This window comes from Sander lucioperca, chromosome 3 (genome assembly GCF_008315115.2).
Source record: "Sander lucioperca isolate FBNREF2018 chromosome 3, SLUC_FBN_1.2, whole genome shotgun sequence".
In the NCBI taxonomy this organism is placed as follows: domain Eukaryota; kingdom Metazoa; phylum Chordata; class Actinopteri; order Perciformes; family Percidae; genus Sander; species Sander lucioperca.
This window is the reverse complement of record NC_050175.1, coordinates 8,098,868-8,119,387: the sequence shown is the minus strand read 5'-3', so window position 1 is coordinate 8,119,387 and position 20,520 is coordinate 8,098,868. Positions and strand designations below refer to the sequence as shown.

Here is a 20,520-nt window from a genome sequence, read left to right as displayed (position 1 = left end):
GTACAGCCGTAATAAACACAGGATCTTTCACACAACAAATATAATGACTGAGCGTGTGGGAAACACTGAAAAGTAATCATTATACATTTTTGCTATGAGTCATAACACCAGTACTAATAACAATAGAGATCTGTCCTGTATTTAGTTAATAAAAGCTTAAACATGTACTGATCTAAACTCAGAAAGGTCTTTCCTGGGATAAACGCTCTGGCACGCATGAAGTAGTGCATTTATGTTTCCATTTTCTTTGGAATAAGCAGAAGAAGAACTGGGTAGTGAGTATGAGTAGCAACACTATGGCTGAACAGATGAAGAAAACCTCCTGAAATCTCAAAGTTCTTCAACAGAGAGTGATGTCTGTCTGAGATGAAAAGGTCCCAACGATGAAAAAGCAGGATAAGACACTGATGTTTTGTTGCCTCCTTGTGTTTGTTGGACTTCCTATTAAAGCGAGACTACTAAACAGCAGGACAACGGTAAATGCTAAAACATAGTGTAATATCAGTAGCACAAGTTGAGAAGACTCAGTAATGTCAGTTATCTAATGTTTGTCTTACCAGACCAAGTAAGGCTGTGACAGCAAAACACTTCAGTGTACCCTTCAGTGTATTAAATTGAGCAAAGGTGCTTTTTAGTGCTACTAATAAGTGGAATTCACTTTTCATTGGTAATAAGAAATGTGCAATTGATTCTTTTAAAAGTTACATAGTCTCACTTTCCAATGTGTTGGACACACTAGCGACTGTACATATTGTACTTTGACAGATACACTGAAGAATGGCAATATCAGAACAAGGTTTTTTGGTTATTTTAAATTATTATATATAATTTTTTTAAAGTTGATTGGATTTGTTGGATCGTACTTGTCAAGTTGGCAATAACACAGCCGTCTGATTTAATCACTATGGTAAAAAATGAATACATATTTGTGTTAAAGTGAACCCGTTTATGGCCGGTCGATGACATTTATTAAACTATAGAGCAACAACAGTAAGGTGAATGTCACAAAAAGCGATACAAGATGCTCTGTCATGTTTGCTGGAGTTTTCAGAGAGCATCCATACGTCCATACAGCTAGCAAGCCTCTCAGCAAGCTGCACCACTTAAACATACTTTTATCTGCTGATTCTATAAATATTTCACTGGTCAGTTACAAAGCGCTCCTCTTGTAACGTGTCATGATTCAGAGGCCTGCAACCGGCTATCAGATGAAGTTTTACATGCTGTCTCTGATGGCTAGATGTGATTTGTTTTGATCCCTCGCTGTCTCTGCGGGTGACAGATAACGGGTGTCAACCAGCCTGACTACATCTCCACCACAGACAGATTACCCGCCGCAGTTCGCTATGACGCACCGCAAAGGTCCACGAGAGGAAAATAAAATCATGAAAGAAAGTAAACCCACACAACGCAAACCTAAATGAAACACAGAATGGAACTTAACCACACTCTTCTTGGCCTAGGAATATGTACATAAGAGCTGACAAAAGTCCATAATCTTACAGTATTTAAATACAAAACTAGTGTTGCAGAGTGTTTCCTAGCCGTGTTGTGGTCTGTGTGTTACTGACCTGCTTGGACAGACATAGGCCTCTCCAGAAGGAAGACAGTCTGTTTCCAGTGCGTCTTTGTGACCTGAGGACCCGTGGAGAACATCACCTGGTGTGTGAATACGTGAAAAGAAAAAAAGAGCATAAACATCACAAAGCAGTGGGAAGGAGCACCATGTCATGTTGTAGCATCACGCAAAAAAAACCAACAACATAAGGACATGAAATCTGCTTTTGAATCCGTTTAAACTGATTCACTACGTTTAAAAGAAATTCTGGATATGTTTAGGTGAAAATCGATATAAAATCAAAAGCAATTAGTCTTAATTTGAGCCTATGGGAAACCATGATATTCACTTTCATGTTGTTTAATGTGAGTCCATACGCAATAGTAACTGAAAAGAGCAACACAATTTAAAAGTTAAGTTATAAACCTCAAAAGACTCAAACATAAAGTAGGTGTCCCATTCTCAAAAAACACAAGGAAAACTTACTCCTGAAGGAGTCTTGTTTAGATTAAAATAAAGCTGCACAAAATCTTGGAATCAAGAAGTCAATGCACTCTCACACTCCTGTGTGTCTAAACCATTTATAGCTTAGTGTGCATTATAAATGAAAACTAACTGCACTGTATTTATAAAGCAAACACAGAATCCCATGTTACATTGTTCCAGCCTTAGGTGGAGATGGACATTTACTGGATCATCCATAGCATGCAGTTTGCGTCTCAGGTACAATAGGAAGTGCAATCAAAAGGCATATCTATGTTGCTCACAGAGCTTGGCATCGGCTGTTCCAACTGGCCGGCTCTGCTGGGTAAAGTGCTTAAATCAGCAGTCGGCTAGGACGCCATGTCGATTGCCAGCGAACGCCTCAGGGAGGAGGAACACGCTAAAGCGTGAACATAATTGAGTTTCTGTTAAATGGCTTGGCTGTTGCCACTGCTGCTTACCTTGTTGCTGCAGCCTTTGTCAAAGAAAATGTCAAAGTAGCCGACAATTGCCTGCAATGAAATATGAGGGCCGTGTTAGAATGTGACAGTACAATAAACCCCTGGGTTTGTTTTGACTACCCTGCAACTCTGACATGCAGAGCTGAGAGAGAGGCAGGAGGCAGAACACGTCTCAGGGTTTTAATGAGCAAAATGAGCTAAATGAGCAGCTGTGTTTAGGAATATGGCAGTAAAACCAAACTGGGAATAACGTTTACTGTTCAAATATTTACAGGTATCTTTACAGTACTTAGCTACTTACATGAGAGACAAGAATTTAAACTAGAAAATTCCGGAAGAAATTTTACATACATACATACATACAGATAACACACCAAATGGCGTGTTATCTGTATGCATTTTGAGCTATCCACGTGTATGTCTACGCTGTATACAGCGGATGTAAACATTCACGCCACGTGGCGTTATTGCGAGAACGTGCCGTGCTATCGCGAGAACGTCACACGCGTGTAAAAAAAAACGCTTTCGGGAAAGAGGTTTAGGGAAAGAACATTGGGAAAGTGTTTAGTAACACTAAAAAACGACAAAAACACGACGGTGACCAACGTCACACGCTTATGAAGACAATAAACGGTTGGGTTTAGGAAAAGAACATTGGGGAAGGCTTTATTTATAAAAAAAAACAAACAAAAAAAAAAACTGTTGATAAAAGCCACACGGGGACGCGATCCCGGCTCTCCTGGGTGAAAGTCCTGTATGTTGACTCATGTGAGAACTGCACTCGTCAACCCTCCTTCCTCTTAAAAGCAACTTGGTTCTCCTTTGGGCTGAGTCAACAACAGCTCCCATGTGTTCCCTCTCACCTCTACTGGGAGACTTGTCACCGGACAAAAGAAATAAATTATGAGGCAGCCACCAACAACATCAAGGCAATTTTGCTGACAAAAAAATAAAAAAAAATCCAGCTTGGTACATGAAATTAGCAAAGGTGGCTATTTTGGTGACAGTGTTGTGAAAACACTCAGCACAGAGGAGGAATCGGTTCAGGAAAATAAGCACTAATGTGGTTTTGGTCCAACTGAATATGAATGTGTGTTCATTTGAACAATGCCCACTAGGGGACTGACAAATCTCATCTCTCAGTGAAAGCATTGTTATGTTTTGCAAACCAAAGAAGAAGAAACAAGCCAGCTTGAAGCTTCATTACAGCTTTTTTAGGTCTTTCCTTCATATTTAGTTTTCAATTCACTAAATGCCTGCATGGAAATGCACTCTTTCCTTACAAATATACTGTCTGCTGATATGGATTTACAGAGCTGTGAACACAACTGAGTGAAAACAAATTCACATATCTGAAACAAATTGAGGTAAAGTCCAGGAAAAAAAAACACCCCCCCCAGGCTTGTTTTCCTACTATTTCTCCCCCCACTGAAGGAAGAGAGGCACTCTATCAATCTCAGGAGCGCACTTGTAGTAGCAATGATGCAGAACTAATAGCTTTTAATCCTGACGCAGCTGACAACTTGGAGGCCAGCTTTCTGAGACAAAGAAGAGCCGGATCAATGGAAGAGAGGGAAAGAGGAAAACAGAGGGACAGAAGAGAGAAAAAGGAGGATAGAGAGAGGAAAAAAAACAGTGGCTGTAACATAATGTAAAAGCTGGGGAGGAGGTTTCTTTTTTACAGAGGTTTTTAATTGATTTGTATCACTTGGAGAAGCAAAAGCACCATCTGTTCACAGCTTCTGTAAACGTCTCCTAAATTGTATTTAAATATCGTCTGCAAGTTAAACTGGCAAAGAGAGATCTTTTTTCATAATGCATCTACACACAGCACACACAAAGATACACATATGCAGACTTGATAACCATGCTGCCGTCAAAGCTGTGTTTAACACACTTCGCACACAGAGGCTTCAATCAACCTTTATCGACCGAGACAGGCAGGGGCGGCATGCTAGCTCACAACTAAAGCCAGAAAAGAACCCAAAGTGGATGAAAGAGCATGTCAACCCAATGCAATTATGGCTTTTAATGAACGCTACACAGACGCTCGGTACTGAGGTAATTAGGAAATTAGCCGTAATTACTCGTCAGGCAGAGCGGATTCACCTCTCTCAGCCGGAGAGGCAGAGATCATCCTCATCGCGCCTCGCTGATGACAACGCCTCGTAAGCGAGATTGATTGTCACTTCTGTGTTGTGCAACTTTCACACAGCAGCGAGACAATTAAAATTTAGGCCACAGAGTGAAACTTGCAAATACCAAACTGGCAGAGGAGATCGGCGTCTCACTGCTCCATTGAAATTCACATTTGAAAAAGATAAAAAGGAACGTAACTGCCTCATGCATGAAACACAAAAGTTGTTATAATAAGCAATAAAGACCTTGATGACTCACACCTGATATGGAGTGTTTCAGGCCGAGCTGATCGCAGGCTTTTAAAGCTTTCTGATTTAAACTGGGCTGGGGGAAGAAACTTTATCAAACTTCTTGGGACCCTTTGAAAGGACTTAAGTTTTTACGACACCAAGTATAACGGTATAGCAAGATTTAAACTTTAACACCAGATGGGAACGGGAGGAGGGCAGCTTTCTAATTCCATTCAATTTTATTTATAGACTCAAATCATAACAGAAGTTATCTCAGGACACTTTACAGATAGAGTTGGTCTAGACCACAGTCTCAATTTACAGACACCCAATAACAACAAGCAAGCACCATCTTTACTTGATAATAATAAAAATAAAAATAAAAACTTTAAAAAAAGTATGTACTGCTGTATTTTGTTCCTGTTGCTTAAGTGCTTTCTGTTGGCTACATCTATTAAACACTGATTCATGGAAAGTAAAAAAAATTACAGTCGGAAGAGATGCTAAATAACAAAGCAGCATTAATGGGTTTTTGGCTACTTGGGGACAGAGAAGTATCAACACAAGCTGATAGATAACACAACCTTCAACATATCACAGCTTATTGAATTGTTACGGCTAACACGTTAGCAGACATTTTCCAATCACATTCATCAAACACAGAAATAGCATTCAGTCACATTGTTGTCAACCCAATGACATGCAATAAATACCAAGGTCTCCAGCTGCTACATATTTGGCTTTCTTTACCAACTATTTGCTAACTTTGTCTGCTGTCTGGTGCTAAGCAGGTACTGAACAGTGGGTTATCTGAGCTTGTTAACTAAAAACAGCCACGTTTGCTGGAAAGGTTGGTGAGAGTGCTGAAACTGAAGTAAGCCTAAGCAGTAAATGTGCTGCATGAGCAAAACAATGAGCTAATAGAGGCTTGACATCTCCAAAGAGATACAGAGCTGCACTATATGAGCAACCCCTTTCACATTACACAAAGTCATTAGATTAAATAACCAAAACAAAATGATTAATGCGGGCTCGGTTGTCATCTTGCGCTTGAATAATCAGAAAACTTAAATTAAAAACGTTGCACCCTCACAGACCTGTGTTCAAAATATATGTTCTATTAATTTGTGATCATTTTAACAAGCCTGTTATGTTGTATTTGAGAATTTTTGTAATCCCTGACCGATCAAGGCCTCTGTATCCCGACATAAGAAGGGAGGGATTAAAGAAGCAAGAGCGACAAACCGAGAGAACAAGGCAAAAGAAAGTGTAAACTTAAAGCATAGAGACACATACACACACCCACACAACAAAAAGAGGACAAATCAGAATGCTTTTCATTTTCATCAGCGTTTAGCCTTGGGCCCCCGGCTCTGTCTGTGATAAGTGATGACAGCGGGCTTCCTGGCGGCCCACGGAGGAGGCTCTGCAACACTGCGGCTCTCCGGCCCCCATTCTCCAAGAAGAGCGGGGGGGAAAATTAATAATTATCATCATGGATAACACCAAGAGGGAGCAATTCATCATTGCTTCCCTTTTGCCCGGCTGTGTGTCAGCGAGCTGCGTGGCCCGGCCAGATACTATTATACGATGTATGGGGGGGGGGTTTAAGGGGAGGGAGAGGGAGGGGGCGCTGAGGGGGAGGGAGGGAGGGGGTGGCAGAAGAGCGGGCTAATTCGCTTTTGATGGGGTTTATCCAGGCGTAGAGGCTTCAAGCACGACCATCTCATGGTTGGTGTGAATTCCCTCCCCCATCTCTCCTCTCAGCCTCTCCACCCGACTGCTGCTACTCCAGTGAGGTGGAGCATGAATCAGGCTTGGCTGCAGCGCACCTCCAGTCGGTGTTTCTCACTCATGATGCCTCTCACACACACACACACACACACACACACACACACACACACACAACTGTACTCTAACAGATTCACGCTGTGCAAGACGGACTGTGGTTATCTGCATCACTGAGCTTTGTTCAGGTAATCTCATAGAAATAAAAACACTGAACACAGATTTAAGTTCAAGGTGGGCGCTGGTAAAACGTGTGGTGTAACATATACGCACAACTTTTCGACCCCCCCCATTTTATGACTATTGGTCATAATAACTTTTTACTCACCTCTGTTGTCGAGATTTGGGAAACACAAATTCTGGCATCAGGGCAAGGAGCACAATCATCCTACAGCTGTTCCCCCCCCAAAAAAATCTATTTAAATCTCAAACACTTGCCTTTGAGTGCTACCGAACGTAAACACAAAGAAAACAGAATTGTGGTTCTTACTTCATGGTCAACTTTCCGGCTGACGACCTGCTGCATCGATGAGAGCTCTCTGGTGTGTTTATGTGAGTGGCTGGGGCTAGTTTTTGCTAAGCAAACAGTAGCAAATTTAAAAAAAAATAAAATGACAAGGTCTTCCTCAACTGCCACTATTAATAAAGAGACAGTGGCTAATTGCCCTACAGCTGCTTTCCTACACGGATTTCCAGATGACTACTTTCTACGATTACTTTTGATTGGACTAAAAAACAGAACTGTGTGACATTTCTGTTGCATTCAACTTTTTTGAAAAGTTGTTGGTGGCCCATGCTGCTTCCCCCAGTCGATGACAGTCTTTGTGTCCCAAATCTTTACATTGGAGTGTGGGGGAGCTTTACCCACTCCTTAACCAAATCACATATTTTATTTTATTCATTTGTTTAGTGTGACATTTGGTTTAAAACATGCATTTATCATTTAATTTTAGATTCAGTTTAGTTTCAATAATAATATATTTGCTGTATTTAGAATGTTCATGTTCAAGTATCTGTTTCATGTTTGCTTTGATTTCAACTCTCTAATTGGGAATGGTGCACACATGAATGCCCCCTGCTCCACCAGGTAGTGGCAATAAAATGTTGTCATGGCCAATACTCATACAACATATGGGAATTACACCCAGCTTGTAGCACTATCACAATTCCCCCACTAACAACAGCACTGCTGATAATCAAGTAGAGAAGAGCAGGTCAACCATCATATGTGATATTGTATAAATAATCTGGGATGTCTGGTGCCTGAATTTGGTGTAACCACTATCCCTCTTAGTGATTACCTACATTTTTCACAATGCCATTAGACAACCTTCAGTGTGCCTGAATTTGATGCATCTAGCTCATGTTGATGACAGGGCTATAATGAAAGAGTTTTTTTTGTTGAGAAAAATGAAATAGCTAAAGTTTAAAAAAAAAAAGCCTGCCGAAACAATTCTTGTTGACAGTCAGAAGATCCCCTAACTCTGAATGCTATGTACTTTACACCGTTGAGAGTTAAAGAGTGGACTTTTTTTTATCAACAGTCCCCTTCTTAATGTGCTGAAAATCGTCCTTGAAGTTGACGAGCGCCTGCCCCGTCAGTCCAGAAGGCCATCCCCCCCCACACACAATTTAAATTTGATGGAAAGCAGGTTCGAGATGGATTGCAGAGACATTTTTCCCTGCAGCGCTACAGTAGCTACATCAGCAGCAGTGTTAAAATTAATTACAGACAGAAACTTATTCTCTCCTGCAACACCATCAGCATACATCATTTTCAGCCTTTAGGAGGGGGTGAGGCATTTTTGCTACCTGTTCTACAGTTCAGGTAAATGGATCATGGAGCTCTAGGGGCTAAAAAGGACAAAAAAAAGGCGAGGGTATAGATGCCCTGAGAGAATTTCTGATCCAAGTTTTAATAAAAGTTTCAACACGTATATATCCTGTATTAGGCTCGGTTTGCAAAGGCAGACACGATGTATACAAGACGTAGAGCATGTGAGGTGTAGAAGGGAGGCAAGGAAAGGAGGGATTAGAAAAAAGCACGCGTGTGAGAGGATTTGTCTTGTGCATGAACGGCGCAGACGCAGGGGTTGTGCTGTTCATTTAATGCAAGGTTAGGCAGGCTGAGCTGATGAATGGACTGTCGACAGGAGAACAAAAGCAGGCGCTCCATCACAGGAGGCGCAGCAGCTCTCCCTCACCGATCCCCGAGCACTGGTCCAGGAGCGGTTTACCCTTCACACATCCTAACCTTAACTAATACTGAGGAGCTGCAGCCAATTCTGACTACAGATCAGTATCTTTATGGTAGCATCACCCTACTCCTGCAGGTCAATAATCCCATCTGTAAATTCTGGGACAAGCAGGCTGGATGGAGGAGGCGAGTATCTACAAATGTGTACAAAAGTGATACATTCTACACAGAATACCTGCATTATAAAAGCTAGAAACAACTGGATAAAATGAGCCTGATAGCACGACTTAATGATAAATCATATACAGGAGATACAAAGACACGCACTTTTGCATATCAGCCGGCCAACTATAGATTACTACAAGCGTGAAATAGCAGGAAGAAAGCAGGGAAAGAGTGGTCGTGCATCTAAATACGTCAAAATAAAAAACGGAAATATTACACCTCCGTACCATGCAATCCCATCATCTTGTTTTTCTGCAGGACCCCTAACATGACTGGACTTACATTCTAGATATAGAAACTGGATGTTTTCAATTACAGAGCAGAAAAGACAGGAAAAATGAGAGGATGTTTACAAATCCCATTAAACTCACCGGCCAGGGAGCACAGGCCAAATAATAACCACCTATTGATTATCCATTAAACCAATACGCCAGACAGTGCAGTGACACTGCAGCACAACACAAAGCTGCTCTAACACAATGGGCTTTTCTACAGACAGATCACTTCTCACAGTGCAGAGCGTCAGAGCCTGCAGAGGCTATTCTGTAGTCGGCAGGTTGCTGCTGGTATCACAGAGAGAAATGTGGCTCAGACGCTGGAGGAAGTTCAGGGGAAGTGTGTGTGTGTGTGTGTGTGTGTGTGTGTGTGTGTGTGTGTGTGTGTGTGCGTGCGTGCGTGCGTGTGTGTGTGTGTGTGGGGGGGGGGGTATGGTGGCTGCCAGCACCTCACCAAATAGACTCATAAACCATTCTCCATGCTTTAGAGGCCTGTAGCTGACCCCCACTGAGGACACACACTTCAACTTTGTGTTGCAATCGTTGGTCAAGCTTACCTACACACCACAACTCAAAGGTTCAGCCAGGTTTCAGATGACTCATGTAATGTCTTACGTTGGACTCTTTATTTCTGTCTTTGGGTTAATTAACCGCATTTCTTTTCAGTGATGGAAATAAATGAGTCGACTGGTTTAATATAGTTTGATTTTGACAGAGATACGTGAATATGTCGGGGGTGTGCTGGTTAATAGGGTTGAATTGTCTTTGAAATCGCTTAAACATGTGTTAAAATGTTACATATTGTTTTCGAAGTTTATTTCAGGCTGACTTATCAACAACAATAGAGCCGACCAACAAAAATGTATGTACAATCATACTGTAGCAGTTGTTTCAACGCTATGTCCTGGTAATTTCTGCACACATGTTGTTAATTTGAGAGCACAAATTAAATAATTAAAAGAGTACTAATTTGTTTTTTTCCTTAAAGGCCGTTACAGACCAATCAGACGGCCGACCGTTGGCAGAAAACGCAGTTGGGCTGATCAGTCTCCCCGAGTTGGTCAAAAAAATGCCTCGGAACACACCAATGTGACGAGACGTAATATGTCTCCATAACAGCAGGCGGCGCTAATCTGTATAGTCGCCCAAAAATGAAAACCAGCAGCTGATTGGACGAACACGTCACGTGGGTCTGGCTGCTGCTTCCGGATTTTGGATTTTTCAACCGGCCATTAATGGCGACTCATTCAGAATACGATCTCATATTGTACTAAAATAGTTCACCGAAACGTGTTTCTGAAAACATTTTAAGCGAGAAATAGGCCACGCAGTTGCTGAATCTGTCTTCATTTCAGATCGACAAAAGTCAGTTTAAAAGATTTTCGTCAGATTTTGAGAGGCTTAGTCACACTCATCCCGCTTGCCATTTCCGGGTGAGTCCCGACTGCCCTGTCTCCGACTGAGCATGTCAGGTCGGCCAAAATGAAGGCCGACAGCTCCTCCAACGGACGACGGCACGGAACACACCGAACAGACTCGAGTCACTGACCTCGCCAGACTGTCCAACGGCCGATTATCGGCCCGTTGTGTAGCTGCCTTAAGACTTATCAGGCTGTGTAAAAATCTGTTTAAACTTGAGCACCATGAAAACACTACATGGATACGTTGTACATTATTGTCATACAATTCATTCATCCAGTAACTTCTCACTGAGGAAAAGGTTTGCACTGAAAATGACTCTGCTACATTACTAAAGACGAACGTGTCTAGCATTAAAGAAAATGGAAAAAAATACTGAGCTTGTTTTTAACTTCCTATATGTTGTCTTCACAATCAGCAAACATTACCAGCACCACAATCATGTAGGATGAACACAAAGTAGGCCAAGGTGAATATTGACACTTCTTGTTGGCTCCACATAGCCTCTGTAGATCCAATGTGTAGTTGCATGTATCTTTATTTTTGAGGGTTTTCACTTTCTTCAACAAAGCTACAGAACATCTGCACGTTGCATACGAAACCCCATAAACCAGAACTATACTCCACGTTTAGTCATACAGTAAAATAAGTTATCTTAAAGGTACACGCCGACTTATTGGGACTTTAGCTTATTCACCGTAACCCCCAGAGTTAGATAAGTCCATACATACCCTTCTCATCTCTGTGCGTGTTGTAACTCTTTCCGACGGCTCCACCGGTAGCTTAGCCTAGCACGGATCCTGAAGGTAATCGGTTCAATCTAGCCTACTGCTCCGAATAAGTGACAAAATAACGCCAACATGTTCCTATTTACATGTTGTGATCTGTATAGTCACAGGGTGTACAAATAACAAGGTCACATGAGACACAGCCATCTTCTAACCGTATATAAACTGGGAACTATATTCTCAGAAAGGCGAAGCACTGCTACTTCTGCTACTTGGGCGGAGTGATATGCTTGCAGCACCTGAGAAGCCCCGAGCAGCGAGTAGAAATGCTTCGCCTTTCTGAGAATACAAATCACAACATGTTCCTCGTTCCTCATTACTCTGGACAATTTCAACAGCAACTGCTTCAACAATACTTAAGTGTAATAGGAGCTTTGTGTGCCTTGCTCAACGGCACACGGGAAATATACATATATCAAATCAACCAGACTTTTTTGTATAGCACTTTTCATACATATACAATTTAATACAAAGTGCTTTACAGTGACAAGTGGCTTTGTAATTAATAACTGCATTCACTAAACAATAAAAACCGGAGCTGAGGAAACGCTATCATAAATCTCATCAATTTACAGTGAGGAAACATCAGAGGCAGGATTAGAAATAGATACAAACTCCAACTTGGTATATACCAACATACACCAAAAAGTAAAACAGGCTAAAATGCATAGATAAAGAGACAGATACATAAAGAGATAGATTAATGCAGCCCAATTCAAAGCCAGACTAATAAGGTAGGTATTTAGTTTGCTTCTAAAAGCATCAACATTCTCTGCATTCTCACATACATTAACCTTTCTCATGAGTGAACTTCCTCTAACGGTTGAAAGATTTGAACCTTGAGGTCACAAACAATCTGTTGAATAAACTGTCCCAGCTACCTATTTGTCTGAATGAAGTTAGTCAATTTACAGTACGTTGACATGTGAGACCATGAGTACCATGTGTAAGGGGACAAGGCTGAAGCATAAAGAATAACTCAGCTTTGGTTGAGTGGATATACGACCGGGACAGGTATCTACAGGAAAGGCGCACGCTGCAACTATTTCCGTCTCCAGTCCAGTGTGAGAGGTGACTTGTGATTGTGTAAGCGCGTGTGTTTTGGCGTTTGAGAAAATGACAGGGCAAGCAGGCTGTGAACATTCACTATGTCGTATGACATGTAATTCAAAGTCACATTAGCCTCACTGCTCTGATTCGATTTGCAACTCGATTAAAGATCAAACTGACAGACATCCTCCTAAATACTGAAACATAATCCATCAACGTGAGCTGACAGATGTCTCTGCTGGTTGTACTGCCTCACTCCTTTTGCACAGCATCTCTGATAAATGACAGGTGGTAACAGTGGATGGAGAAAAAAAACAACTCATCTGGAAAGTGTTTTTGTTTCCCCAGGTGAGTTTTTATCCCAATTAGACAAAAATATGTAATGAGTTTCTTTTGCATTTAAGATCTCAGCAACATAAAGTATGACATGCTGACCATATATGTTCTTATTCACACAATTAAGCCCCAGTGTCACAAGGGTAGTGCTTGATAACTGCAGAGGCGCCGCATGCTACCAGGCAAAATACTTCAAATAATTAAACATCAAGATCATTTTAAGGCTAAAAGTCAAACTAGATCAACTTTACAAATGTTTTCATATCAATAGCATTGTGGATGTCTCAGTGTGCGAGTGGGCAGCATCTGTGTGTACTTACCGTGCAGTCTGTGGTGTTTGTTATCTTCAAGCAGAAATCGGATGCAAACTCCAGCTCAGACAGACACACTCTGTTACAGTCAATTGTCTGTTGAAAGTCAAAAACTTAAAAATAAATAAATACTGATGACAATATGGACTGTGGTCAAGCAATACAAAACAATTAAACAACTAGAAGGGCACTCGGAGAGCGCAGAGATATAGCAATGTTAACAAAAGTGAAAAATGATTTGGTGTATCCACCCCGTGATTCTGATCCGCTCTAGAATTCAATGGGTTCTTCTTTGGCCCATGCTACAACGTTCCTCTAACTTTCATGAAAATCTGGCCAGCAGTTCTTCCGTAATCCAGCTGACAAACCGAGCTAAAAAAAAATGACCTCTTTGGTGAAGGTAATAAAAGAGTCCCTACAGATAATGTTCTAACAAGGGCATTTGGGGAGTAGATAAAAGATGCTTGTCAATATTTGACAAAATGGTGGATGTAACAATGTCAGTCAAGCAACTGCTATAGAAATGTGCCAGCAGTGGATGCTACAAGCAACAGAACACCTTACAGAAACCTACTCCTGGTGAATACAAAACAAAACAAATCCACCGACATCAGCAGAAAAACTATGCCGACACAATAAATATGTTTAATCCCTGGTAGGTTTACATGTGGATCACAGATTGTGCCTTTAAGAGACCATTTAGAGCAACACACTATAGCTAAATTACTTTTTTAAACTGTTAGAATTATGGTAAAATAAGGCAGGTTTAAAGCAGCTTCAAATGGCTACATATTCTTCAAGTTGAACATTCCTATCTGTTCTCACTGAGAAAAAAAACTCATCTGTTTTGCAGGAATTTATAATTCCATGAAAGGGCTCTCAATTTTACGGAATAGCAGCCAGCCTTAATGGAATGTTATTGGATCGTATCAACGGGAGGCAATAGATGAGAGTCCATGTAATTTGGGCAGAGGGGCTGTCTATTTGTCACTGGAGGGGAGAAACTATCGATTAGAGGATTCAAATTCCATTATATCAAGTTCCCCCCTCATACATCACATCCACAGATGGGTGGAGGACATGCTGCTTAGCAAACAGCGATGAAACACACGATGGCATGAGAGACAAGAGGGAAGAGCATTCCTACACAGAAAGATTCAGAAGGTATCGTGTGTGTGGTTATGTGTGTTCTCCCATCAGGGAAAACCACTCTACAGGGGGCTGAGAGTAATGAAGTTCCTTAAGAGGAACTTAAACAAGGATTAGACAGATCAATCACCCAGCGCTATAGCATCACCACGCACCACACACACCTTCAGGGCCCCTATCTCTCTCTCCACAGCTAACTCCTGCTCTCATTCCCTGTCTAAAGCCTAACAGCTTGGGTCCCACAAACTCTATTTCTCCTACTTGAAGGTTCCAAGATCCTTGTACATTAGGATCAGACTCACATATTGGTTTGCCAATACCCAGCTGATACAGGTGTTAGATATCAGATGTTGGGTAGTTGGTGTCATCCACAGGTGACAAAATTGAGGATCCACTCTGATCACTGCTACAGAAAAAAAAACTGAAGAGTTGGCGCTAAAGGTCGAGTCTCTGGGCAACCTCTGGCAGAAACATTTGATGCTTGTTTTTTATTTTGTTTATCATAATGGTTGATGTCATCTAAGCATAGCAGAAACATTGTGAGGGCTGGACCTGGCTCCCTATCTGTCATCTTTGTGCAACAAGTGCTTGTTAATGTTTATTAATAGTAAGCAGTTCAAAAGAAGAGTGATTTAGCCTTTTCAGGTTTGATTTTAATCACTTTAAGATACCTGAAGATGGAACATTAAACAGTATTTCACACGCCGACTTACAGTATTAGGTTATGCAAGTAAATTGCGTTCTTATTCATATAAATCCAGAAAACACTCACCTAAAGGATTATTAGGAACACCTGTTAAATTTCTCGTTAATGCAATTATCTAAATCAACCAATCACATGGCAGCTGCTGCAATGCATTTAGGGGTGTGGTCCTGGTCAAGACAATCTCCTGAACTCCAAACTGAATGTCAGAATGGGAAAGAAAGGTGATCTAAGCAACTTTGAGCTTGGCATGGTTGTTGGTGCCAGACGGGCTGGTTTGAGTATTTTCCAATCTGCTCAATTACTGGGATTTTCACGCACAACCATTTCTAGGGTTTACAAAGAATGGTCTGAAAAAGGAAAAACATCCAGTATGCGGCAGTCCTGTGAGCGAAAACGCCTTGTTGATGCTAGAAGTCAGAGGAGAATGGGCCGACTAATTCCAGCTGATAGAAGATCAACTTTGACTCAAATAACCACTCGTTACAACCGAGGTATGCAACCAAGCATTTGTGAAGCCACAACACGCACAACCTTGAGGCGGATGGGCTACACCAGCAGAAGACCCCACTGGGTACCACTCATCTCCACTAAAAATAGGAAAATGAGGCTACAATTTCTTCAGGGACAGTTGAAGACTGGAGAAATTTTGCCTGGTCTGATGAGTCTTGATTTCTTAAAGATTATTTTTTGGGGTGTTTTTAGGCCTTTATTTTCACAGGACAGATGAAGACATGAAATGGGAGAGAGAGGGGGAATGACATGCAGTAAAGGGCCGAAGGTCGGAGTCGAACCCGCAGCCGCTGCGTCGAGGAGTAAACCTCTACATATGTGCGCCTGCTCTACCAACTGAGCTAACCCAGCAACATGAGTCTCGATTTCTGATAAGCCATTCAGATGGTAGAGTCACAATTTGGCGTAAACAGAATGAGAACATTGATCCATCATGCCTTGTTACCACTGGGCAGGCTGGTGGTGGTGGTGTAATGGTGTGAGGGATGTTTTCTTGGCACACTTTAGGCCCCTTAGTACCAATTGGGCATCATTTAAATGCCACAGCCTACCTGAGCATTGTTTGTGACCATGCCCATCCCTTTATGACCATCATGTTCCCATCCTCTGATGGCTACTTCCAGTAGGATAATGCACCATGTCACAAAGCTCGAATCATTTCAAATTGGTTTCTTGAACATGACAATGAGTTCACCGTACTAAAATGGCCCCCACAGTCACCAGATCTCAACCCAATAGAACATCTTTGGGATGTGGTGGAACGGGAGCTCCGTGCCCTGGATGTGCATCCCACAAGTCTCCATCAACTGCAAGATGCTATCCTATCAATATGGGCCAACATTTCTAGAGAATGCTTCCAGCACCTTGTTGAATCAATGCCACGAATAATTAAGGCAGTTCTGAAGGCGAAAGGGGGTCAAACACGGTATTAGTAGGGTGTTCCTAATAATCCTTAAGGTGAGTGTATTTCAACTACTAATTTTACTTCCTGGAAAACACCATATTTCCAAAGGTGAAATAACCATTAGAAATATGGCGTTTTCCATCTGCTACTTTAAAAAAATCCACATTATATCCAGCCAAAACAACCAGTAACATGTCAAATCATAGACAAGTCACTCTACTGTATCTAATTGTCATTTTAGAAATGCTGAATATTGGTCAAATAAATTAGCTACTTGCAGTTTCAAATACCAGTATTACTATTGGACCTCCAAAGCCACTACACTGTAGGTCGAATGATGCAGTACTTATGCATATATGTATGTAGTGCTATAGACATGTTTACCTGTATGACTGTAGGTTCAGAGATGAGTGTTTCTGTTTTCACCGCTTCCACCATAGCCTCAGGCACCACTGCCTTCTTCATGCACGCCATGTTGAAGCCATACACGTCATCCCAGAATGCAATGTGGTCTTGGTGCTTCTGTGTGTCTCCGACCGCTGCCAGGCTGATGTTACAAAGGTCTGGATATACTAGAGAAAAGAGAGGAGCAAAGGGAGTCAAGGACTGATCATAATATGCATACACGAGTACACAAATATCATTATTGTAGTCACTGTTTTACAAGTCTCAAGTCCGCCTCAAGTTCTGACATTAAGGTCCCAAGGTTAAGCTATTTCCATCAAAACCTTCTCTGCACTGCAACAATCTGGGTGACCTCAGGTTGTCACTGACATATAACTGGTTTTCAGTCATAACTGTGTTTCATTTAGATATGTGATAAAATTGCTTAATTTCGCCATTAAACGCCAAGTCAAGAGGAATCAGAAACTAGAAAAAATGGGGATGTGGAGGCAGACACAGACACAGAGTGAGTGAGAGAGAGAGAGAGAGAGAGAGAGAGAGAGAGAGAGAGAGAGAGAGAGAGAGAGAGAGAGAGAGAGAGAGAGAGCTGGCAATGCTGTTAGCGATGCCCACAGCCAAAGAACGCTGGCAACCAACGATTAAAAAAGTACCTCTCAAAACCGGCAGAGAAGCTTCGTTCAGACCTGGGAGGAGCTGGACTCTCTTGGCTGGAACATTTTGTCACTAAAGATGCAACTTTTGTAGACATTTCCTCAGTCCCTGCCTGTGTTGCTTTGTAGTTTCTCTGTTATTCGTTCCTATAGTTATTGCAGGCAGTTTTCTGAGCAGTGGAAAGTTAATTTATTTATTTCTGCATCTGAGTCTGTCTGCACTAATCACTGTGCTAATTTTTATTCATAGTCTATTAACCATCTGTTACATAAACGGTGTTATTACCAAGGTCTACTGACAATTAGAGCTGCAAAGATTAATCAATTAAACGATTCGTTGTTAAAGTGCCCATATTATGAAAAAAAAACAACACTTTTTCTGGGATTTGGGGTGTTATTTGGTGTCTCTGGTGCTTCCACACGCATACAAACTTGGAAAAAAAACCCATCCATGCTGTTTTGAGTGAGATACGAGTTTCTGAATGTATCCTGCCTTCAGTCTCCGGGTGAGCTGGTCAAAATCGACAGGACCGTCTACGTCATTGGCCGAAACATTTGGTGTGTGCTTTAGCTAATACCACATCAGCTAGCTGTTTCTCCAACTTCGGTCAGTACAAGGCAGGATTAGCCGGGAGACTTCTTCTAAACGAGGGCACACTTCCAACTTTGCGTTGAATACCTGCAGACGAGGGACATGTAAGTAGTTCTATACAATTTCTTTTGTAGATTAGGGTGAACTCGTGTGTTGTAGCAGTGTTTTGCCATTGAGAACGAGGTGGCTAACCGCTAGCAGCGTTAGCTTCTAGCTAGTAGCCCAGTACCAAGCTACTGCGCAGTACCTAGCTAATGCAGCATGTGCGACTCCCAACAAAGATGGGATAGCAGTGTGATGCCTCACTCTGTAGCTAAAACAGAGAGCTCAACACTCAGGGTGAAAAGAGGAGCTGCAGCAATGTGCAGTACAACAAAAATATGGTGTTTTTTGAAAATTAAACCATGTAAACCTATTCTGGTACAACCTCAAAATACAATTAAAGCTGCAAGCAGCGATGGACGGGCCCTCGCGCCTCTGCACGCGTCGGGGTTACCAGCGGACTCCACTCCTTGCAACCGTGCATTCGCGCGGCACTCAGACACCGCAAATCGTCAACAATGAAAAGGGAACTCCCTGCCGAGTTCAACGATACCTGAAACAAGACTCTACGTCATACGGTTCATTAGCTGTGAAAAGGGGGCGTGGCTAAAGCATATGGGGCGGGTCAAACCATCACCAATTAAAAATGAAGACTCTGCTGAGTTCAATGATACCTCACATAAGACTATCATAAACGGGTCACCATTTATGAAAGGGGGCGTGGCTTAAGCATAGGGGGGCGGGCCAAACCATCATCAATGAAGAAGCAACTCTCTGCTGAGTTCAATGACACCTCACACAATACTCTATCTTAAACGGTTCAAATGTTATGAAAGGGGGCGTGGCCTGAGTAAGTGGGCGTGGTTAAAGTATAGGGGGCAGCTCAGTATCACATGTAGACCACACATTATAAATTTCATGTAAATAGGATGATGTTTGTCATATAAGGTGCATTTCCTGTTGTCAGCGGGGGGCGCTATGACCAAAAGTCAATTTTGCCCTGTAGGTGTCCTCAGGCGTGGACCCTTGTCAATTGTGACAGGCAGATACGACAACGTACACTCAAGTTCCAACAATTTATTTGTTCATCGCTAAACACTCAAAATGGCCGCCACGCCACGCCCACACCGTCTGACGAAAAGTTTTTCTTTTAATAACTTTTCATCTTTAAGGTGTTGAGAAGATACAGACCAAGTTTGAAGTCCATCGGATGAAATCTCTAGGAGGAGTTTGTTAAAGTATAGCACCTTGACTTTTAGGCCTACTTCCTGTTGCCACTAGGGGGCGCTATGACTTTAAGTAAATATCGGCCTTTATTTGTCCTCAGGGTTGGACTCTTGTGAATCCTGAAAAGTTTTGAGCCAATCGGACAATGTACACTCGAGTTACACCCACTTCCTGTTTCGGCGGCGAAACGCACAAAATGGCTGCCCCGCCACGGCCACGCCCTATGACGAAAAGTTTTTCTTTTAACAAATTTTCATCTTTAATGTCTTAAGATGGTACAGACCGAATTTGAAGTTGATTGGATGAAATCTCTAGGAGGAGTTCGTTAAAGTACGACATGTGGAAATGGCCAAAATCGCACTAATTTCGAACTTTGAAATCAAAATGTCGGACTTCCTGTTGGGTTTAGGGTATGGCTCTAATGACGTTTTTTGTACATCTTGACATGCTACATATGTGTACCAAGTTTCATGAGTCTACGTTAAACGCACTGCAGGGGCTCAATTATTTTAACTTTCTAGGGGGTGCTAGCGAGCCATTTTTGCGCTTATTCCCGAAACCCTTAAAATACGTAAATTTTCACCAGACTTGATGCGCCCGCCAAATTTGGTGAGTTTTTGAATATGTTAAGCCCCTCAAAAAGCCAATTAATTTGGTGTAATAATAATTCCTTCAGTTTCAATAGGGCCTTCGCCGCTGTCGGCGCTCGGGCCCTAATTATGAACCTGAAAATGAGCATAATATGGGCGCTTTAACTATTAAAATAATTGGCAACTATTTTGATCATCGATTAATCGGTTTGAATCATTTCTTATGAAAAAAGTGTAAAAAATATCTTATTCCAATTTCTTAAATGTTAACATTCTCTAGTTTTTTCACTTCTCTATGACCGTAAACTGAATATATTTGAGTTGTGGACAAGACAAGACATATAAGGACGTCATCTTGGGCTATGGTAAACATTTTATAGGCCAAACAACTAATCGATTAATCGAGAAAATGAATGACAGATGAATCAACATTAAAAATAATTGTTAGTTGCAGCCCTATTGACAATGCACTTAAATTGAACCTT

The 20,520-nt window shown here is 41.7% G+C and overlaps 1 protein-coding gene across 2 annotated transcripts in view; it reads right to left on the bottom strand.

The window, feature by feature from the left end:
- The window catches only part of prmt3 (protein arginine methyltransferase 3), a 76,071-nt gene that overhangs the window by 10,519 nt on the left and 45,032 nt on the right, over positions 1-20,520 (bottom strand). For both annotated transcript variants that reach the window (XM_031323607.2, XM_031323608.2), the window contains exons 12-15: positions 16,914-17,101; positions 13,270-13,356; positions 2,503-2,553; positions 1,572-1,659 (exon numbers count right to left, since the gene is read on the bottom strand). In XM_031323607.2, the coding sequence (XP_031179467.1) occupies positions 1,572-1,659; positions 2,503-2,553; positions 13,270-13,356; positions 16,914-17,101 (414 nt within the window). The remainder of the gene's footprint in view (positions 1-1,571; positions 1,660-2,502; positions 2,554-13,269; positions 13,357-16,913; positions 17,102-20,520) is intronic.